The 19,742-nt window shown below is 37.4% G+C and overlaps 2 protein-coding genes across 3 annotated transcripts in view; one reads left to right on the top strand and one right to left on the bottom strand.

Annotated features, from left to right (window-relative positions):
* PGBD5 (piggyBac transposable element derived 5) overlaps positions 1 to 19,742 on the bottom strand; it is a 316,445-nt gene that overhangs the window by 179,080 nt on the left and 117,623 nt on the right. Inside the window, exon 8 of one of the 2 annotated variants that reach the window (XR_008483194.1) lies at positions 12,798 to 12,807. The exons of the other annotated variant lie outside the window; for it this stretch is intronic. The gene's annotated coding sequence lies outside the window, so the exon portion shown is untranslated. Of the gene's footprint in view, positions 1 to 12,797; positions 12,808 to 19,742 lie in introns of those variants that run through there. 2 annotated transcript variants of the gene reach the window in all.
* Positions 1 to 19,742, top strand: part of GALNT2 (polypeptide N-acetylgalactosaminyltransferase 2) — an 86,646-nt gene that overhangs the window by 31,494 nt on the left and 35,410 nt on the right. Inside the window, exons 2-3 of the mRNA XM_054279564.1 lie at positions 17,309 to 17,399; positions 19,229 to 19,382. Coding sequence (XP_054135539.1) covers positions 17,309 to 17,399; positions 19,229 to 19,382 — 245 coding nt within the window. The remainder of the gene's footprint in view (positions 1 to 17,308; positions 17,400 to 19,228; positions 19,383 to 19,742) is intronic.

The raw sequence follows: 19,742 nt of genomic DNA, 5'->3' as shown, positions 1-19,742 counted from the left end.
GTTGCAGTGTGCCCCCAGCTTTGCTAGCTCTGCCACATGACGAGGATTAGTGTAATTGGTCTAGCAGAACACCTTCTGTGGAACATCTGGGTTCACATGTCACTGCTTGCATGCTCTTGAGCTTCACAATTTTTGCCTGGGTCATCACTAATGTAACTGCACGCCTTGGATTCCAGACTCTAGTGTAATGGTTGATTGCAAATCCTTGGAAGTGTTTTCAGTGGAAAATGAAACCAAAAGCTGAAATGTGGTGCTCTGTTGTCACTCAGTAAGAGATTAATAGGTATCTTGATGGAAGGATGAGAAGCTTATCTTCAAAGTATTCTCTGATAGTTTTGAGTCACTACTAGAAGAGCTGAGCTCTGTCAAAGCAGAGCTCTCCTTTGTTCTCTGTTCTGTAGATTGCTGATGAAAAGCATCTGGACAGAAATGATCTGTGTCCACCAGCTCTGCTCCTTAGCCTTTATCCTGTGTTCTGTAGTTCTTGCTGGCTGAGTTGATTGCTATTGGAAAAGGCTGATCTTTTGGTGGCATTGTGCATGTAACAGAATTGGATTTATTTTTGTGTATTCAGAATTAGATATATAAAACTCATTATAAATAATAGGCTTTAAGGTTTTTGTAACAGTTTTTCAGCTGTAACTAAACATATTGTCAATGTACATGTGTAAGAATATCCTTCTGTATGCTGAAATGGTGTAGAAAGCAGATTAAGAAATCAAACTGCAAAAAGTCTGATATGAGAGCAGGGAAAACTAATTTTAGTTTAGTCCTTTATTGAAAAGCAGACATGTCTAGTTTATCGATAACATGGAGGAGCAAGGAGGTATTTTTCTTCCAGTAGATCTCTCATTTGTGTTCCCTGAGCCATGTATTGGCTCAGAGAACACAAATACATACATTGTATTTCATTTCCTCCTTCATACACTGCATTTCTTACCCTAGCTACATAAAATAATGCTAGTGTTTAACTGGCAATAAAGCCACCTTATTGCTAAAAGAGTAGAAGATTTCAGTACAGTTTTTGAAAAGCTGGGAGCTCTTAAGGTCATACTGAACTTTGCCAAGAAAATGCGTTGTCATCAGAGAAGCAGTTCCACTTTTAAGGGGATGAAAATGTGAGAACTAAAGTAAAAATAGCCAATCTTTTATTTCTTCTCCAAAGGAATGATTTTGTTAAGAGAACCAATATTTACTTTCTCTCATCTGGACTATGTATTATTCATACTGTTATATAGCTTGTAGATATTCATGATTCAGATTCATTTTGGACTTCAGAGCAGATTTATTTTGTCTTGATCCTGCTGGTGCAAAGCTCTGGGTTTCTTTTCATTTTGGACAACTATTCCTTATGATCTCTGCTTCCTTTCAGGAAGTTACAGTAGAAGTAATCCCAAGATGCTTTTCCTTTATTAAACCTGAGTACATAGGGCTGGGGTTTTTTTTTGTTTGTTTGTTTTGTTTTTTCCTCTTAGATGCATGTGTTTGGGTTTTGTGAGTAAATAGTATATTATATTCTCTTTTCCCCATCCCTTGAGAGTTCCAGATGAGCCCCTTTCCTCTGAAAAGACTATTGACTCTGCTTTAGTTGTGCACGTTCTGCATTTTTTCCCTCAAATTGATTTATCTTTGCCCTTGCTACAAATTTTTCCGTAATTTAACCTGGGTGGACCTAAGTAGATACAAAGGACTAATTGGTTAAAAAGGGGAAGCATTATATTTTGCTCAGAAGAGAGTCCTTTTAAAAGATATGACATCTGAGGATTGATAGCTTATATTCTCCAGAGGACCTTTTTTATTATTTCCTTGCCTCACATATTCCCCTTCTTCATATGGTTGAGATTCTATTGTTTGTGGAGGTTGGTGCTCCCCAAAATTATTCGTAAGAATTGCAATCAAATAGGTAAACTGCTTGAGAAGTACTCTATTTTTTTGTTGGGAAGGTAGGTAAGAAAGAAAACAGCATATATAGTGAAATAAGAGCTACTGTTCCTCTTTCATTTTAAATAACTCTATATAGAGAAGTGCATTAAAAAAAAAATCAGTAAACTGTTTTAATCCAGACACCCAGTGGAATCCAACATGTGTTGGAAAACTGGGCTAAGAAATAGAAATTAAACAGGATAGGAAAAACATACTACTTTAACATTTTCAAGTTGAAAGTGAGAAGATGCAGGCATAGGCTCATCCCTGTATAAAGGGTCACTAAGAAATAAAATATGCTGCTTGCAATCCACAAACCTGAAAGTGTGGTTACCAGGGTACTATTTTCAAATTCTATATTCAGTAGATAAGTCTTGAATAATAGTTGGTAAAACTTTGTATCCTAGGCTTAAAAAGTTCACTCTGCTTTTTACTTGCAGTGGTGTCAAGGGTATCTCATTATTTCATAAATCCAATTTTATTATTAGTTAAAATATTTCTGAAAAGTGATGTGGAAGAGTATTTGAAAATCTAAAACTGGAATTGTGTTATTTCCCTTCAGTGAGGCTAGCAGCAGTGGTTTGTAGTCAGTGGAATGAACTGATGGTTTAGACAGAATCAATATCTTCCATTCAAGTGTAGTGTAAACTTCAGTGTTTGAGTCTCTCTGTAAGTTTATCTTTGCCTCAAGGAGGTTGATTTCATAAATGCAGGATCTTCCTGTGTCCAAAAATAATCAATAAACCTGTCTGTGTGCGCTGCTTCAGGCTTATTTTAACCAAGGATTGAACCAAGCTCATTCTCCAAATTGTTGTTTGTAGCTGTGCATTTCATAAGATGTTCCTATTACTGTATATGAAGAAAATTTAAACCAATAGCCTGATTAACAAGCGATTTACTTAAAATGTTTTTCCTCAAGAGAAAACCGATGGCTCTTATTTTAGGTTGTAGATTTTAACAAATATTCCATTTATTACTGATTTTCACCTACTTGAGTACAATTCTAAAATTTTAAGTTCCTTCTTAGGACTGACAATTCACCTCTTTCATCTTTAGCAATGGGCCAGTTTTTTCACTAACTCAACCAGAAAAGAGAATTCTCTTGGTAGTAATGAAAGCAGCTGATACAAAAATAACCACAATAACTTTGTGCTACAAGTGTTCCAAACCAATTTATTGTATTTGTTCACCTATGAAGGGAAACTCTTGGCCATTTTTCTGTGTGTAAGAAAGCTCAAATGCTGACTCTATATAATCTCAGCATTATTTATAAATATGTACCCTTGCAACAAATGTTTAGCACTGGATGTATAGCTGATAATGGGGTTTTGAGTGTTTTGCCTTAAATGCTGATGGTACAAGGGTCACAAGTATGAGAGATTGTAAAATCATTAATTTCTCTGTATGTGGCTCTGAAGCAGTAGCAGAAAATAGGCAAAGAGTGTTTAATAGACTACAACCACCTGGAATTATCTTGTATAGATTTTTCAGATAATGCTCATGGTAAGCAACTCCTTTGTATAACACCAGGAGTTCTTTTTGTGAAAGGGAGAGATGCAGGATTGGAACAGTTTGTGATGTTAGTTTGAGGAAATAGAGCTGGTGACTTTCAAAAGCAATATCAGAGACAATTGCTGTAACCTACTCATGTTTGTGTTACAGCTTGGGTCAGTGGCACCTGATCAGCTTGAACATCAAGGAATTCACTCTGGTTTTAAGGACTGATGAATCCTTTTTGAGGGAAGGAGTGTGGGTGTATGAGTTTAAAGGAAAAAATGGAAGAAGGCTGGAGACATCAAGCACTATTGCTTGGGACTGGCAAAAAGATACCAGACACTTGGCCTTTGGAAAGAAGCATTCAGTGCCTGGAGAAGTTAACATGTATCTCCCCCTTCTTAAGTTGTTTGTAAATGTTTCTTTGTATTTCTGTAAATTTAGGGGATTTTCTCTCTCCAGGTTTTCTCTAGCGCTTCTTTTTTTCAGCTTTAATCTCAACTTGTGGATAATATCTATCAACAGAATAAAACACACTGAGAACAGGTGATCTAATCTGCCTGTCTTTATCTGTGATTTCCTGCAAGTGAAAAATAAATGAGTTTTCAAGGGATCTATATGTTTAATAATAAACCTTTTAAAGCTGCTGTTATCTAAAACATATGTATTCAGTAGTGAAAATTGAGTGTCAAAGAAAGACTTACTTTGAATTGTTACTTGGTGGGTCTGAAGTTTTTTCCTTTATTTTTCTCTAGGAAGTTTTAGGTTTTTTCTGGTTTTTCATGTGTGTGTCAGGCTTTTTTTTAGGCTTTCCTCCTGACCCAGAAAGCTCTTTTGATGGCCTATCCTGTTCTTTCCTTTCTTATTAGTCCTCCTTGTTCTGCTTTTGAATCTGTTGCTCAATTCAAAATAGACTTCAGTGTGTCCTCTTTGACAAGCTGTTTGAAAGATATTAGACAATGTAGCAGATAAGGGCAAACCAGATTGTGACTTCCCTGAAGGAAAGGCTGTATTGTGAATTTAAATATTTGTAGCTCCTTGTGGGTTAAGATTAGAAAGCCTAATTTCTCATGGCCTTAGTTTATAAATGCTTCTGCTTGTGTTGTTCTGTTACCCATTGTCTTAACTGAAACATTAAATTATGGTGAAGGTGCATTTAGGCTGCAATTCAACTGTCAATCTGGGTATGTGAGTCAAAATAAAAGGAATTCTGACAGATCATATTTACTCATTAGCCTAGAAATAGCTTTTAAGTTATTAGTCTGTTTGAGAAATGTGCTACGCATTACTTCTCTGAAGCTCAACTTGTGTGGGGTGGCTCAATATTTGGTCCCTTTTTTCCCCAAACTAGAAGCAAAATGGGGTAAGGCATTAGAGCAATGTGTGGAGTTCTAAAACCTGGTGGCTCTAATTTTTTTGACAGCATGACCGGTCTAAAAAGTCAAGCCATTGGACTGTACCCACTTTATTTATCCACACTATTCAAAGCAAGTAATTGAAAAGAGGACATTCTGATTCATGTCGTTTGAATTCCTCCAAGTTTGATGAACAACTTGTTTCTTATTCTCTAAATATTTTAGGATCTCTCTTATCTTTAAGGACTTTTCTAATCCCTATGACTATTTATTCTACCAGCTAAAATTGAGAATGCAGCTGTTGCTTGGGTCCAAGATGGTTATTACTATTGCTTTTCTTAAGTTTTGTGAATTCTTGTTGCTCCTTAGGTTTTGTTTTGGTTGTTTGTTTTTCGTCTTTTTGGTAATGTATCTTTAAATTTTGTTTTTTGCTCTTGTGCTGTGATTGATCTCAACTCTTCTCTCTCTTGCCAGAGACCAATTAATTATATTGTTTTTCTTCTATCTAGTGGAAGTTTACATTTGTTTTACTTTTGAAAGTATACTTGGTCTCTTACCCTGTGCCTCTCCCCAGTTTTCTAGTACAAAGTAAGTCTGTGATTAACTCTGTTTATGCATGTGTATATATTTTTGTGTGTACATATATATGTATATATACATGCATGCATATCATACACATCAGTACAAGGAGTCTTTCTCCTCAAATCCTTTTATTTTCTCACCTACTTTGGGCAGTCTTGAAGGTCAGCATATGGTCATATATAGTGAGAAGAGGCGGAGAGCTCAGTGTTAAAAATAGTGGGGTAGTTTGTGTTGTGAGAGCACGAGATGATAGGAATGACATTTTGCTCTTGTCGGTTATATACCAGTTATGACTTCCAAACTAGATGATGGCTTTGATCTCATCTTCTCACGTGTTTTGACCTTAAGGTTGATATTCCACATATTTGAAGGTATTCTAGAGAATGGTAGCTCATAAAGTTCAGCAGAATGTTTTAAATTTTGCTTGAGAGGTTTCTAATAGCTGGAGTTAGGCAGCCTGAAAGCAGAGTCTGGGTTGGAGTAATTTTTCCTGTTGGAGTATTTTGAGCTGTTAAATTTCAAGACTCTTTCATATTTTGGTAGGTTTGGGAGCAGCAAAAAAGCTTTCTGCACTGCACTTGGCTTAGCTGTCATGCTTGGATCAGGCTTTAATTCTGGCTCTCCCCCATTTATGTCAGTTTGTGTGAGAAGGGCTCTTTGTGGAGCTTGTGTGAGATCATCACTAAGGGTGCACAGTTGGTGACCTCTCCTCTGAGAGACTGCAGATGAATAGGCCATAATTTCAGCAGATTTGAGCCCCAACCTTTTGCTGTTAGGCCTTAGCATCCAGGAGGAGGTTTTCCATCTCTCTTTAGAATGGGATTAACTCCAGTGAGCCTGCATAGTGTGAAATCGCCTTGCTACTTGCAAGTGTGCAGAATTCCTTGAGTGCCTCAGTAAATTGCCCAGTCTTTTCTAAACTTTTCCCCCCTCGGTTTTTTCCATGAATAAGTTTGTGTATTGTTAACTTTATGTGCTCCCAGCTCTGATAGATGTCTGATACACAGTGGGAGTATTGAATGTTTTGCACACAGGACCTAAATTGTATCTAAAGAGCTCAATTTGTACTCTTGGTATAAAATTTGCCTGAAATTACTGCTTCCCTCTGTGCCTTACAATCTACCTTTGCTCAAGGCTGGACTAACAGTATCCCAGCTTGAAGGACTACTTTTTCTGAGAGTACAAACAAATAAATGCAGCCCAGATTGGAGGAAAGGCAGTGCTGTCTGTGAGGAGCCGCAAGGCAAATGCCTGATTTCCTGCCTTGAAGCTCTGGGTCTGTGTGTGGTCAAAACTTTACTAATAGAGTGCTCTCTCTAATAGCTTCCTGTACTAGCATGAGTTTGAGTGTTAACCTCAGTAGACAAAAACCCTCCAATCTTTTTCTTTTCCAGTTGATGCCTTATTGCAGAATGGTGTCTTTCAAAGGAATAATCAGTTTTGTTCTGTGTTGAGCACAAAGAGCTGCATTGCCTGCTTCGGGTAGAAATCTTAGTACTGAAGTCTGGCAGAAAAAATTTGAAGTATAGATGTCTGTTATCTCAGGAGGGATTAGTATTTGTTCCTTCTGGTGTAGGGGTCTGTCTTCCACACTTCTTGTCTTGTTTGTTGTAGGTATTTGTTTCATTATGGGATTGAGTTTTGATTTAGTAGTCCTGACTATTGCAGATGAATGATGCTGTCTGGGTCTGGCAAAAATCAAAGATGTTACTGGCAGTCATCCATGTGAATTTTGTAGTATGGAGCCTTTTATGTTTAATGCATTAATAGATACCATTTTCTGTCAGAAGTTTTGAACTGGAATAAAACTTCACACTAGCTGTGGACAATATTTTTTTAAGTAAAAATCTGCAGATCTACAGTTAAACGCAGATGCCGAAAAGTGATACTATGTGTACAGAGTCACGTGCCCAGAGCTACAGGGACCTGATCATAAATCGTAGTGTTGGGATAGAGGGAAAATGTGCAGAGAGTTATTGAAGGCAGAAGTCATCTGTCAAGCACAAGCTTTCTCTGAAGGTTATTTAATTAGAGGAGTTACTAAGTAATTTTTCAGACTCTAGGGACTTATTTCATCTCTTTGTGGTCCAAGATGACCTCCTTGAAAGAGGTAGAAGGAAATGGTTTCCTTGTTTTTCAGTGCCTTGATTTTTGAATCTGAAGATTAACCTTTTTCCATTTAAAAACAAGTCAAGATTTTTGTGTCATTTGTATCATTCTTGCTTTCTTTTCCCCTTGTTGTTTTCTTAGAGACCAACACAATGCTCTTGCATTCTACAGAAAAGTTCCAAGACACAGCAACTTTAATTCCGTGGTCTCAGTCTACCTTCATTTTCTTTATGCCTGTGGTAACCTTCCATTATGGCTGAGAAAACGTGTTGTGATGTTGTGTTACTTTATTGGATTGTAGCTCTACAGATCTCATCCAGCAAAACATTCAACTTGTCAGCTGCATCTTGTTGGTGTGTTTTTTCCTTTCTTTTTCCTTAATGCAAGATAGTTTTCTTGGTTTAACAATTTCTATGTTATTTTGGTATAATAGTCACCTTTCCCCTTTGCTAACAAACTGTAGACATGACTGCCCCAGCAGTTGTTGTTTTAGATGTAATTGCATTTCTGATATCCTTTTGATCTCAGGCACATTTGCAGGTTTAAATATTTATTAAGTAAAACTAAGAGAAAAGGATTTTGTTCCAATTACTTTGTTTCTGCTCTCTGTGCTTCAAGATGCGTGTACAAGTTACGGGGATTTTTTTTTCTTCATTTTTACTGCATCTGGTTCTTGTATTGCTGGTGAGCAATTTTCTTATTGTTTCATTCAGATGTATATAGGTGGAGACTTACAAATGCCTGTGCTATTGGAATAATTCAGTATACTTACAGTTTTGGATCAGTACTTCACTTTTATTTTAATTAATTAACTTTAGTTTTCGAGACTTCCAGAAAATATGACACACTCACATAAGTAAATATTAAAATAAAATTTTGCTTTCTGTGCTTTCCTTTTTCTTCCTGTGCAAAAGCTTTTTTTTTTCTTTTTTCTTTAGCAAGTCATTCTTTAGAGAGCTAAGAGCAAGCAGTGATGAGTTTGAATTCTGAGAGGATTAGGGGTAGGACTTTGAAATACAGACTAATTCCTCAGACATTTCTGATATTGTAGAACTAAGAGGTGGCATTAAATCATGCCTGAGCATTTGTTGAGTAATTGTCTTCTTTCAAGGAAGAAAAATTTGTAGTGGTTTTGAGTGATGTGTAGTTTAATGTTGTAACTGAACTTGTAATCCTTTACTTGTAATGGGAATTCCCCTTTTGGCACTTTTTTCCCTGCTACCCTAGCTGGGAATGCTTCCTTGCATCCAGTACCCCAGATTTAGTGGTTGGTCTTGTGGTTAAAAAATCCCACCCAGTGAAATGATACATCCACAGCTCTCCCCAGCTCACTGCCAAGTCAGCCAAAGGAGTGGGATGAGCTGATGTGCCACACCAGTGTCTGTAAGGGGAGCAGTGGGGACAGTGCAGCAGCTGAGGATGGGGATGTGGTGAGGTGTGAGCAGCCCCTGCCAGCAGCAGCTGCCTTGTCAGAGGAAGCAACACCAGCTCCACATGTGCTGTGCAAAGCACTGCAGCACATTAGCATGATGTCCTCTCTCCCCCTTACTGGACTAGTTGTTCCATGGGATCTTTCATCTGCTGTAAGTAGAATCAACTGGGATTGTTAAACAGGAGTTTAGTCTAATCTCATGAATTTTTTGAATTACATGGCTTCTGTACCCCTTGGATCTGAATTGAGGCCTGTGTACTTGTCTTAGGCTATTTGGACATTCACGTGTCACATCTTGGAAAGCACTCGAGTGAGAAAATGAATGTGCACAGTAATTCTCAAACAAGAGCTATGGACTTTGAAAGAAACACAGTGGGCAGATACAGTTTGTGTACCAAGCCATGTCCTGTTTGGAAGCTGTTGCCACTTTTTCTTCATTTTCCCATTTCAGAAACTCATCAATTAAAACAAAAAAACCCAGGAAACAAAAACAACAACAAAAAAACCCAAACAAGAAAGAGAAATATTACTTGCAAACATTAGAAGTTATGGGTTAGGCATGCTACAATTATTGCTGCCTAAGTATGTACCTCAAAACACTTTTAAACTCACATCAGACATGATGACAAAATGTTCCTTGGTGGTGAATATACCAGTAAGATGTTTTTATCAAGTTGCAAATAGTAAAGTTTTGCTTTCTCTTTTGCTATTGGAGTTTTGGGGGGTTTTTTTTCCTTGCATATCTCTCATAGATCAGCTCAATCAGTTCCTTTTCATTGATGATGATTTGTGATTAATATATTCTTAGATTTTTTTTTCTCAGTCTAGCACAACTGAAAGAGCAACTTAAACACTATTGCTGCTGAGTGTGTACTTATATTATAAATCATGTAACTGTGTCTGTACTCACAAATACTTTCAGAATAAAAGGCTGTTTTCAGCATTATTTTAAAAACCTCCATGAATTAACTTTTCAAGGAAAGGTCTTTTGTCAACATCAATATTTCCTTTTGGAAACTAAAATTGAGTGATAATAGCCTTGGATGTTACCCTTAATTGAAATAATCACTGCAAATGTTTTCTGATGTTTTATTTTCATAGTTTGTGGCAGATAATGCAGACAAGTGAGATTTTTTTGAGACATGATAAATTTACCAGAAAATACTGGATTCTGTTTATGAGTTGCTGCCATTCTTAGAGGTGTTTATTCCTTGCTTTCAAAGCTACTGGTGCACAGGAGATTATTCCCTTCTGTCCGTCCCAATACCCTTTATATGTTTCTCCTACTCTTCTTCCCTCCCCTTTCTTTTTGCCATCTATCCTTGTACATTTATGCAGCTTCATGAATCATGAGGATTGAGTGATCTTAGAAAAAACAGTAAAGCCTTTTCATGACTGCTCTGCAGTGTTTTTGTCCATTTGAGTTCTGTCGGGGGTATGAGACCTTCCCCTCACTTCTGCTGCTTCTGTGAAGAGGTGACAGTCAAGCCAGAAGAGTCCCATGTTGCTTTCTGCTGCTTGGGCACTGCACAGCAGGTGCTGGTTCTGCTTCTGCCTGTGTGGCCTCTGTGGAGATCTTTGGTTGGCAGGGCTTCTTTTGGCATGGAAGACTTCAATAGAAGTAGCCTCTAGCAAGAAGATGTGTTCTTACCCACACTTCATCTCTTTGGGAGGAATCATTGTGTTGTCTTGACTGTCAGTCTGAAAATCACTTTAGCTCTAACAGTGTTTTTTCACTGTAGAGCTGAAGGAAATGGAAAGGATGTTCTAGTTTCTGGGGTTTCTGGGTTTTTTTTGTTTCTTCTTTCTGGTGATGTATTAGATTGTCAACTTTGTAAGGCAAGTAATGTTTAATTCTCTGCTTTTCTGGTAAGTGATAAGGTTGTCCCACTTAGTTTTGACATTTATCGCTAGAGTGGATGAAGTCTCTAGGCAAAAGGAAGCATGGTTTATTATAGGTTAGCTGGAGCTGGGTACCTGAATTCTCACCAAGCTGTAATAGTGTTGTGGGTTTGTTTTTTAAAAATTCATTGACAGGTACTTACGGAAAAATTCATATTTCTTGTAAAATGCTGAAATACAGTCTGAAACTGTATAGCAATTGTGGGCTAATCAGTTAATCCAGTGTATGTTATACCAATGTGGGTATTGGGGAGGGAACTCATGCTATTATTTTTAGGGAACTAATGAAAATTTGAAGATAACCTAAAATATACTTGCATGCACATCTTCATATTTAATAGCTTATCTATACTTCTTGAACAGCCTGACCTGCTCTACCTGGAGTTTTCTGTTGCTCCTTGGCTTTTGTCATTTGAGTAGGTCTATTTTGCCCAGAAATTAAGTTGAACCCAAATTTCCAAATGATCCTAATTGCCGTACAAATAAGTCTGCAACTGCCAAGTTGGATGAGACCTTCCTCAGAGAATATGTATGCTTGTTTTCCAGAAACCTCAGATGAAGCATTATGTTTTGAATGTATTAACTCAGAGTATATCTAAACACATTTCCTGTATATGCAGCTATCAAGGTATAATCTTGATGCTTTTCCCTGGTTTTTTTTTTTTTTTTTGAGAATATAAAATGTTGTTCTTATGAGGGCTGTGTGTGTTCCTCCTGCTGGAAGCTTCTATTTTTGTTCTGAGTACTCAAATAGATGAAAAGAATGTGCCTTTGACAGCAATTTACTTACACTGAGTAAAGGAGTAAGAATGAAAATGAAATCATCTTTGCTGTAATAATTTTGGACACTAACAGTGATAATCAAATATTGCAAAATATCTAGTTTTTCAGTGTTTATGCTTCACTTCTTGGTGTGCTTGGAAATGTCTGCTTTAGTATGCTAAGCAGGTTGGCAGTCAGAAGAAGTTAACATTTTTTATGGGATATTTTCTGCTTGTCTTTTCTGTGAGAAGCAGCATTCCAGGCATTTTCAGAGGATACTCTATCTCTGTTTTGAATAAAGTGCTTTTGCTGAGAATGGAAGTAGTGGGTGCCCCATAATGTAATTACATTAAATTGCTAGAGTGCTTGCCTGGCACACAGGGAAGCTGGATTCATTTACTGCAGCAGGAGAGACTGGAGTTGTATTTCTGGAGACTCCTTGGGAGGCAGGGAGTGAGTGCTGGGTCAGAAATCAGGCTGAGCTGGACACTGTACTGCTGAAGGAACTCCTGTGTTGGAAGGAGCTGGTGCTTCAGAGCTTGCTCTGCTGATGTGAAGGGTAATTGAAAGATTGTGAGCTGAATTGGAGTGGGGGAAGGGCACACACTGAATACAGAGGGAGATACTAAGCAGCAGCAAAGAAACTTGGGTTTAGTGTGTCAGTGTCTTAGTCAGCTGTCAGATTCTCCTCATCTCTCAGTCTTTTTCTTAGGTGGAACCTTTATGCTTGGTTTAGGGATGCAAACTTGAGCAGGCATCACGCTGTTGCAATGCCAAGTGCTGCTGCACACCACATGGAAGTGCTTCTGTGTGTCTGGTCCCAATTATGTGGTCAGAACAGAAATGTATGAAGTCCTGAGAGGAGTCATCTTGCAGTGAGAGCACCCTTCCAAACCCACCAATTGGTGTGACTGATGTGTACTGCTGGATGCAGCACAGCCTTGTGTTAGGCCAGCTGGATCAAATGCTGCTCTTTGAAGGTGCTGCCAGTATGCACTTTCCTCTTAGAAAATCACCACTAGCAGAAAATCTGTCTGCAGTAGCCCTCACCTAAAAAGTTCTGAAACAGATATTAAGCTTTAACAGGTATTTTGTTCAACAACGATACATTTCTCAATTATTTTGTCTGAGTGTCTACCTGTCCAGGTAGCACATAACTCACAGCCATCTCTTGTGCCCAAATGTTGTTTGCTGTTTAGCATCTAGGTTGCCTGTGAGAGGAATGGCTGGTATTGGGAGCACAGTTAGCTCCCACTTGAGATATTTCCAAACTCAAGAGCTTTTCAGAGATGTGTGTTGAGTTGCTACTTGTAAGGTCTGTGTGATATCTTAATGTATCGAAGGATGTTTCGTGTTGTTAAGTTGTTCTCTTGATAGGAAGCCACTGTGGGGTTGAAATCTCTGCTATAATGAGATCGAGTTCGTAGCAGTTAAATGTCAAATCCGTGATACTTGAAACTATAATTAAAAGGAAAAAAAAATATTGTGAGACAAAAATAAGGAACATAGTAGTTTTAAGTGTGGTTTAAATTTTTTTATATAGAAGCAATACCTAGGGACTTGGAACTGTTTAAAATTGGTTTTGATGCCATGTGAAATAACTGATGAAGAATTGCTTTGCAATGCTTGTAAGGAATATAATATTCAATGCATACAAATATACCAAAACTGAAGGGAAGTGGTCTGGAAGATTTAAATAATGGCAATGAAATTATCCACTAATGTACATCTGTGTATAATTATAGCTTTCTAAACTCAAATTGAGTACTCTTAAATTTCTCATGGAATACAATCATGTCTTGTTGTATATGTGTAGAAATGCTGTGAAAAATGTTTGAATCCTGCTTTGAATTTGAACTACCTCATCCTTTCCCTGCAGCAGAGCAGCTGCAAATGTGTAACCAATCATTTCCTGAAACAATTTTTTTGAGTCCAGTTCAGAGAAACTAGACCCAGAGAAGCTTGCTGTTGCATCTTCAACATGTCTCAAATTCAGTCTTCCAGCTAGTCTTAATGGAGTGAGTGAGTAGAGCAAGGGAAGAAAAGTGATCTGTAATAGCAAGGTTTGTCAGTAATGTGGGCTTTCTGAGGCATGCAGAGCTTGCAGTGTCCTGAAAGAAGAAGTTGCAGCAACTCCGTGATTAATCAGCCTAAAAAAATCCACCCCACCTTCAGATTAGTCAATTTACCATAATGAATTGTGCAAGGTTAGGGCTGCAAGGAATGTTTTAACAAAATGTTAAATAAATGTGCGTCCCTTAGTTTCAAAGCTTTAGGAATGGCAAAGGTATTTAGAGAATTGAATTAAAAATTAGATTTAATGAACATTTATTTGTTATGTTAAAAATATTACCGTAGTATTATTGTAATATTTTCCACTGAATGGACTTGAAAGGTTGCAGTTTTGTTATTTTTGCATGTCTTCCCACTAATTTCTGATTCAGTAGCAGAAACAGTGACATGATGTGTAAAATTAAAATATGCCAAATCCCTGCAACACTTGCATTTTAGCTGGTGTGCACTTATTTTTTTGTTGATATGTGTCCTGGCCTAAGAAAATAACTGCATGAGCAATGGCTACAAAGGTTTTATTCTAGTGATGTTCTGTGTGCATCTAATGTGTGGTCAATGTCTCTGCTAGCTGGCAGCCACATTTTTGTTTTTCAGTAACTTCCAAGTGGTCATCCACGTGCATTTACATACCAAGCTGTAGCTTGAAGTTGTCAGCTCTTTTTAAAACTGTCAGGAAAATATTATTTTAAAGTATTACTAGTATTTTAATGTAGAAAAATACAGTAGCCTTTTCTTTTTAATTTTTATTCATTAAATCTCCCTCTTGTGCTCTCATGATGAAAGAGCTGTGCCTCCTCTTAAGCAGTTTAAGTTGCTTTCAATCTTCCCTTAAGCTTAGCTTTCTGTATGAATGAGTTTTGTCAGTGCCAGCATTGTTGTCTTTTACCAAGAGGATTACTCCTCAAAAGCAAGTGGCCTTTTAATATCACATTAGAAGTTGGGATTTTGTTTCACTCAAGGCAAGCTGAAAAAGCAACTCTGTGGTGATGGCAACATGGTAATGCCATTTGAACATATGATTGATTCCTATATAGCACCAAATTACCATGCTGAAGCACTTTGCACTTTTTATGCCTGTGATTTCAATAACTGCTTTCATTTCTTTTCCTGCTCTCAAGTTCTTGCTAAAGGATGTAACATCTTGTTTGCACCTAAAAGGTAGGGGTTTCCCACATGTGCCTTCCAAAGTCTTAATTGGATGAAAGTTAGGGCTTGCACCAGAGTATCAGTTTTAACTGAGTTGCTAATTTTAGAGCCACTAAGTTCAAGGTAAATATCCCTTAATGCCCCATACCGTCCCATCAAAATACTGTTTTATAAGGAGTCGTAGGAGGCAAGGTGAGCATCAAGCAATGTGCAGTGGCAACTTCCATCCTGGCAGCTTGGCTCACCTCAAAATGGCTGAAGGCTGTACCAAGTAGTTTCCTGAAAGGGTGACATTTGTAAGAATTCAAAATGGCATTTAACTGTGAGATTTCTGAATCTAACTTTGCCTTTGGTAGTTTATTTTATAAAAAACAAAACACAACAGCAACAAAATCCAAAGTGGAAGAACTTGATAGATAATTACTCTCAGTGGCACGTGCACCTTACCTAGAAGGATTAATGTGAAGGCAGAGCTTTACCCCGAAGACTTAAAGGGAGGGGGCCAGTGAGGAAGTACGTGATCGTTTGTTTTGTTTATTACAGGAGAAACTATTGCATTATTACTTTTATTATTATTTCTATCGTTTAGCAGATGTTTTGCATTTATTTTTCAACTTACGTGTTTTTTAGACTCATTACAGTCATCTGGAATAGTAAAGAGCTTAATTGAATTTTGCAGCTACCATTGATACTTGGATTTCAATGTTTCTGTAGTGTCTTTAAAATGGTGCACAAAGCCAAATAATGAGTGAAATACAACTTTCTCAAAATACAGAAAGTATCTGTTTCACTGTGCTGGTGGGACTCAGTGCACAGTGACGTATAATTTCCCTCATCAGTGTGAGTCATAAACATTTTCTTGAAATGTGTTGTGTGGTTTTGGGAGTGTGCTTTTGTATTGGTGTGGGTTTTCTTTGGTTTTTTCATTGTTGCTGTCCTACAGCTTTCTCTAAGCAGATGTATCATTGAGGTCGACAAGGCCCAGTAGCCCAAAGCATGTACCAACATGAGGATATGTAGTATAAGAACCTGTTAAAATTCCTTCTCTCTAAGATCCTTGATGCATGATGCAATGAAAAACATGCACATTATATATATATATATATATATATATATATATATATATATATATATATATGTGCACTACTCAGAGTAGTACTCAGTTTTTAACTGATTTAGCTGTATTTCTCAGGGAGGGGGGTGGGGGAAGCATCTGTATTTAGCTTTTCATTTCAGTATTTTAGAAATATGTTGCCATTTTCAACATATTTCTAAATATTAGTGCCAACTTAGCACTTAGTGACTTAAGCTGAATTTACATTGGAAAGTTCTGGGATGCCTGGGGACAAGCTGAAATGGTATCATTTGTGGTTAAAATGTTCCCCAGCATAACTTAGGCTTGTTCCAACTACTTACTATTCCATCAAAGAATTCCCCAGATGTGGCTCAGGAGCTGGGACAGCAGAGATATTTTCCAGTATGCACTTCATACACCATCACCCTGCTCTGGAGACTCTGGCAGATTCCTGTGAGAGATGAGAACTGTTCTGTACTGCTTGGCTTCAGTGCATTCAGTGATTAATACAGGCACAGTGTTGTATCTTCTTGCATGTTGTAGTAAAGGTCTTCTCTTTCTCAGGATAGTGCCAATAGAACTGGTTTTATAGATGGGACTCCTTTGGTGCAGATTTAAAAAAGGAAACAGAATTTCTTTTGGCAAGTGTGCAAGAGCAACAGAAGCTGATGGCACTTAAATCAATTGGCTAAGTGTAGTACAAATTGGCATACAGTCCATGCAGTTGCTAGTTTTTTTTTTGTTTTAAAGTTAGCCTCTTCTTCATTTCTTCCAAATGCATAATGGGGTAATTCCAGCTTCATATTTTGTATTTTTGTGGTGATAAGAATGCAAAAGTGTGGTGGTCAGGGTTTTTTTTTTCCCTGTTGAAATTAAAATGAGATTTATAGGTTCAAAATAAATGCTGGAAATTGGAGGAGGGCATTGGTGAAACTATTTGCCCCCCACCCATCTAAATCATCAACATCTCTGCAATCACAAATCCAGCAGAGCTGCCTGTGAAGCCCAGAATAAACTCCCATGATATTAACATGGGAAAATATTTTGGAAGTATTTTTCCAATAGTGAGGGTGCCATTCTGGATATAATTGCTAGATAACCTGATTTCTCTTTTCAAAGAACTTTGTTTAGGCTGTTCCTTGTTACAGCAGGGCTTTCTTCAGGTCTTGCTTAACCTTATTGCACATGTAGCTCCTCAGAACATAACTGATTAAATAAAGAATTCCATCTTTCCTAATAATTTCCTTTTATTTTTCCAAAGAAGAATTTTTACATAAATTAATTGCAAAAGTCTGACTCTTGTGTTTTTCAAGAAATTGAGAGAATAATCATTGTTTCTCTTAAAATCCTTGTTTTCTTGGACCACTCTTAAGTCTAAAATCTGGAAAACCTAGTTTACTTTGAAGACACAAAACTAAATTAGGTTATTTTAAAGATCATTTACTTTTTTTTCAGGAGGACCCAAATGATATCGACCCCAAAAGGAAAGAAGTGCGTGGCAATGATGTGGAGGACAAGGCACAAAGTGTGGAGACACTACCTCCAGGTATTGCAGTAAGATTTGTTGTGAAAGATCCATAGCCATAAAACATTTATCAGTGAAAGCCATAAAACACTGCCATTGTTCTGATTCTAATAATTCTTTGTAGTTTGAAAGTGCTAGGATTACTTTAGCAACATGTACTTCTTTGTGCTTATAGCTTCAGCATCCTTAAATCTCACCTGTTTCACTGCTCCTTTGAGATAAAACAATAGGGAGTGTGTTCTTTGCTAGTATGTTTGTATTGTCCTTCAATAGGTTTGAGGTACTGTAAAAGCCTCTGGTACAAAAGTAGTCCATTTCTCTTGGTGGATGATGCTGGCAGGCAACAGACAGGTCACCTTGGGACTGTTATTTTGACTGAAGATTCAGCCAAGGTTCATACATTTTTAGGTTTATTTCTAGCTTTTGATTTGGCAGATTTTCCTAACTGTGCTGCTGGCGTACTTAATTTTTTTTCCTCATGCTTGCTCAGTATTTGTCACATGCTGGAAAATAACAGAGCAACGTGATTTTTATTTTGTTTGAGTGAAATCCTTAAGCCTTGAGGATGAGTTAGGAAAACGAAGTGTTAAGGAATCTTCATTTCATGTAAATGTTTCCATAAACTTCTTTTGCTGCCTAACTGTTTCACATCAAGGAGATTTCACATATAGCTACAATTGACAAACTAAAGCATACAGAAAAATGAAAATTGAATTTGAATATTTTACACAATTGAAGAAGTTTAACCTGTGACAAGGACAACTACTGATGAGATAGCATCACAGGTTTTGCTTCTCTTCTATGAATCCTTGTGTTTTGCTTACAAATATGTCTGGCCAAACATTTGAAGTACTATGAGTTCTTGCAGAAAGAACTAACCAAGGCAAGCTTTCTTTTAAGCAGCTGGGAACTCCCATCCCCAAGAACATGTGAGGCATGATTTTTCTTTTTCAGTCATAAGCTCTTTGCTATTGATGCCTTTTTTTCTGTATCCTTTGGCCTACCTTAACTTAGCCACTCTTTGGAGAAGGGAAATAAGACTGGTTATCTATGTCTACTTGTTTGGCAAAGCCTTTACTTTGTGTATGTATTAAGAAATAAATCTCCAAAAGTTGAAGAGCCTGACTTATTTAAGTTGGTTTCTGGCAGATATTTTCAGTTATTTGTTCTGCTTAACAGACCTGTCTACAAATTTTGGTTCTGGTGTTAGATCAGCCAATTTTGCACCTTCCAGCAGTTCTTATTTCCCTTTTTTTGAATGTTTATGTATTCTGGACCAAACTTTATACTTTTCCAGTGGCCTTAAATAGCCTGTTTGAGTATTAAAGGGAATGGGAAGTGTCACAGGTTGAAAGGGAGAGCCATCAGAAGCTGGAAGGGTTGAAACTAGAAGTAAGATTAAGTGTGCAGTAGAGCAGGTCATGGCTTTTTTCATTTCATATGTTGATTAGTAGTCTCTTATGGCCTGATGTAACAGACAGGAGAATTGTTACTGCAAAGTAGTATTAGAGTCTGGAGTTAAACATCAAAGATGTCACAGACAGAACTATACACCCTTAAATAATTATTTTTTTTTTCAGTTAATATAGGCAAACTTCTGAATTTTTCTGGCAGTGAAGCTTGGTATTCATATTTCTGCAGATTCTTTGCATTGTTTTAAAAATTTGATACTAATTTGCAGGATAGTCTAGACAAATTTAATATATAAGTGAGTTTTGATGTTACACTGTTAACACTACTGTTGAAGTTTAGTTACTTAATTAAATATTTCATCAGTTGTGTTTGGATTACTGAATGTTGTCCTTTAAATCATGACTATTAAACTGGATATTTTCCTGTTTTTACTGTAGGAAAAGTTCGGTGGCAGGACTTTGATCAGGACGCCTATGTTGGTGCTACCGTGGTGCGATCGGGCCAGGATCCGTACGCACGGAATAAATTCAATCAGGTGGAGAGTGACAAACTGCGAATGGACCGCAGCATTCCTGACACCAGGCATGATCAGTAAGTGCCAAACTGAGCCATCCTGGCTTGGATTAGCCTTTCTGTATTTATTGCTCTTGAGCTGCTTTTTCTGAAGCAGGAGTTTCCAGCTTTAGAAAGGTTAATAGCAGCAAACTCTCTGATCCTTGAACAGTGGGTTAAGGAACAATAAATCTTTTTCAAATTTTTCTGTTTCCAGGACTTGCATCAGTGTGTTCTGTATATCCAAACTGATGCTGCGTTTCAGTCTTTCTTTTTTCCTGTTTATCTGGTGGCATTTCTTGGTTTCTATGTTTGTAAGTCTCTCTCACAGTGAGGATGATCGAACAGTGGAGCAGGTTGCCCAGAGAGGGTGTGAAGTCTCCAGGCTTAGGGATATTC

The sequence above is a fragment of the Melozone crissalis genome, unplaced genomic scaffold (genome assembly GCF_028551555.1).
Source record: "Melozone crissalis strain CALT ecotype California unplaced genomic scaffold, PUWL_Pcris_2 ptg000027l_1, whole genome shotgun sequence".
Lineage (NCBI taxonomy): Eukaryota > Metazoa > Chordata > Aves > Passeriformes > Passerellidae > Melozone > Melozone crissalis.
Note: the sequence above shows the minus strand (reverse complement) of the source record. Positions and strands in the feature narration are given on the sequence as shown.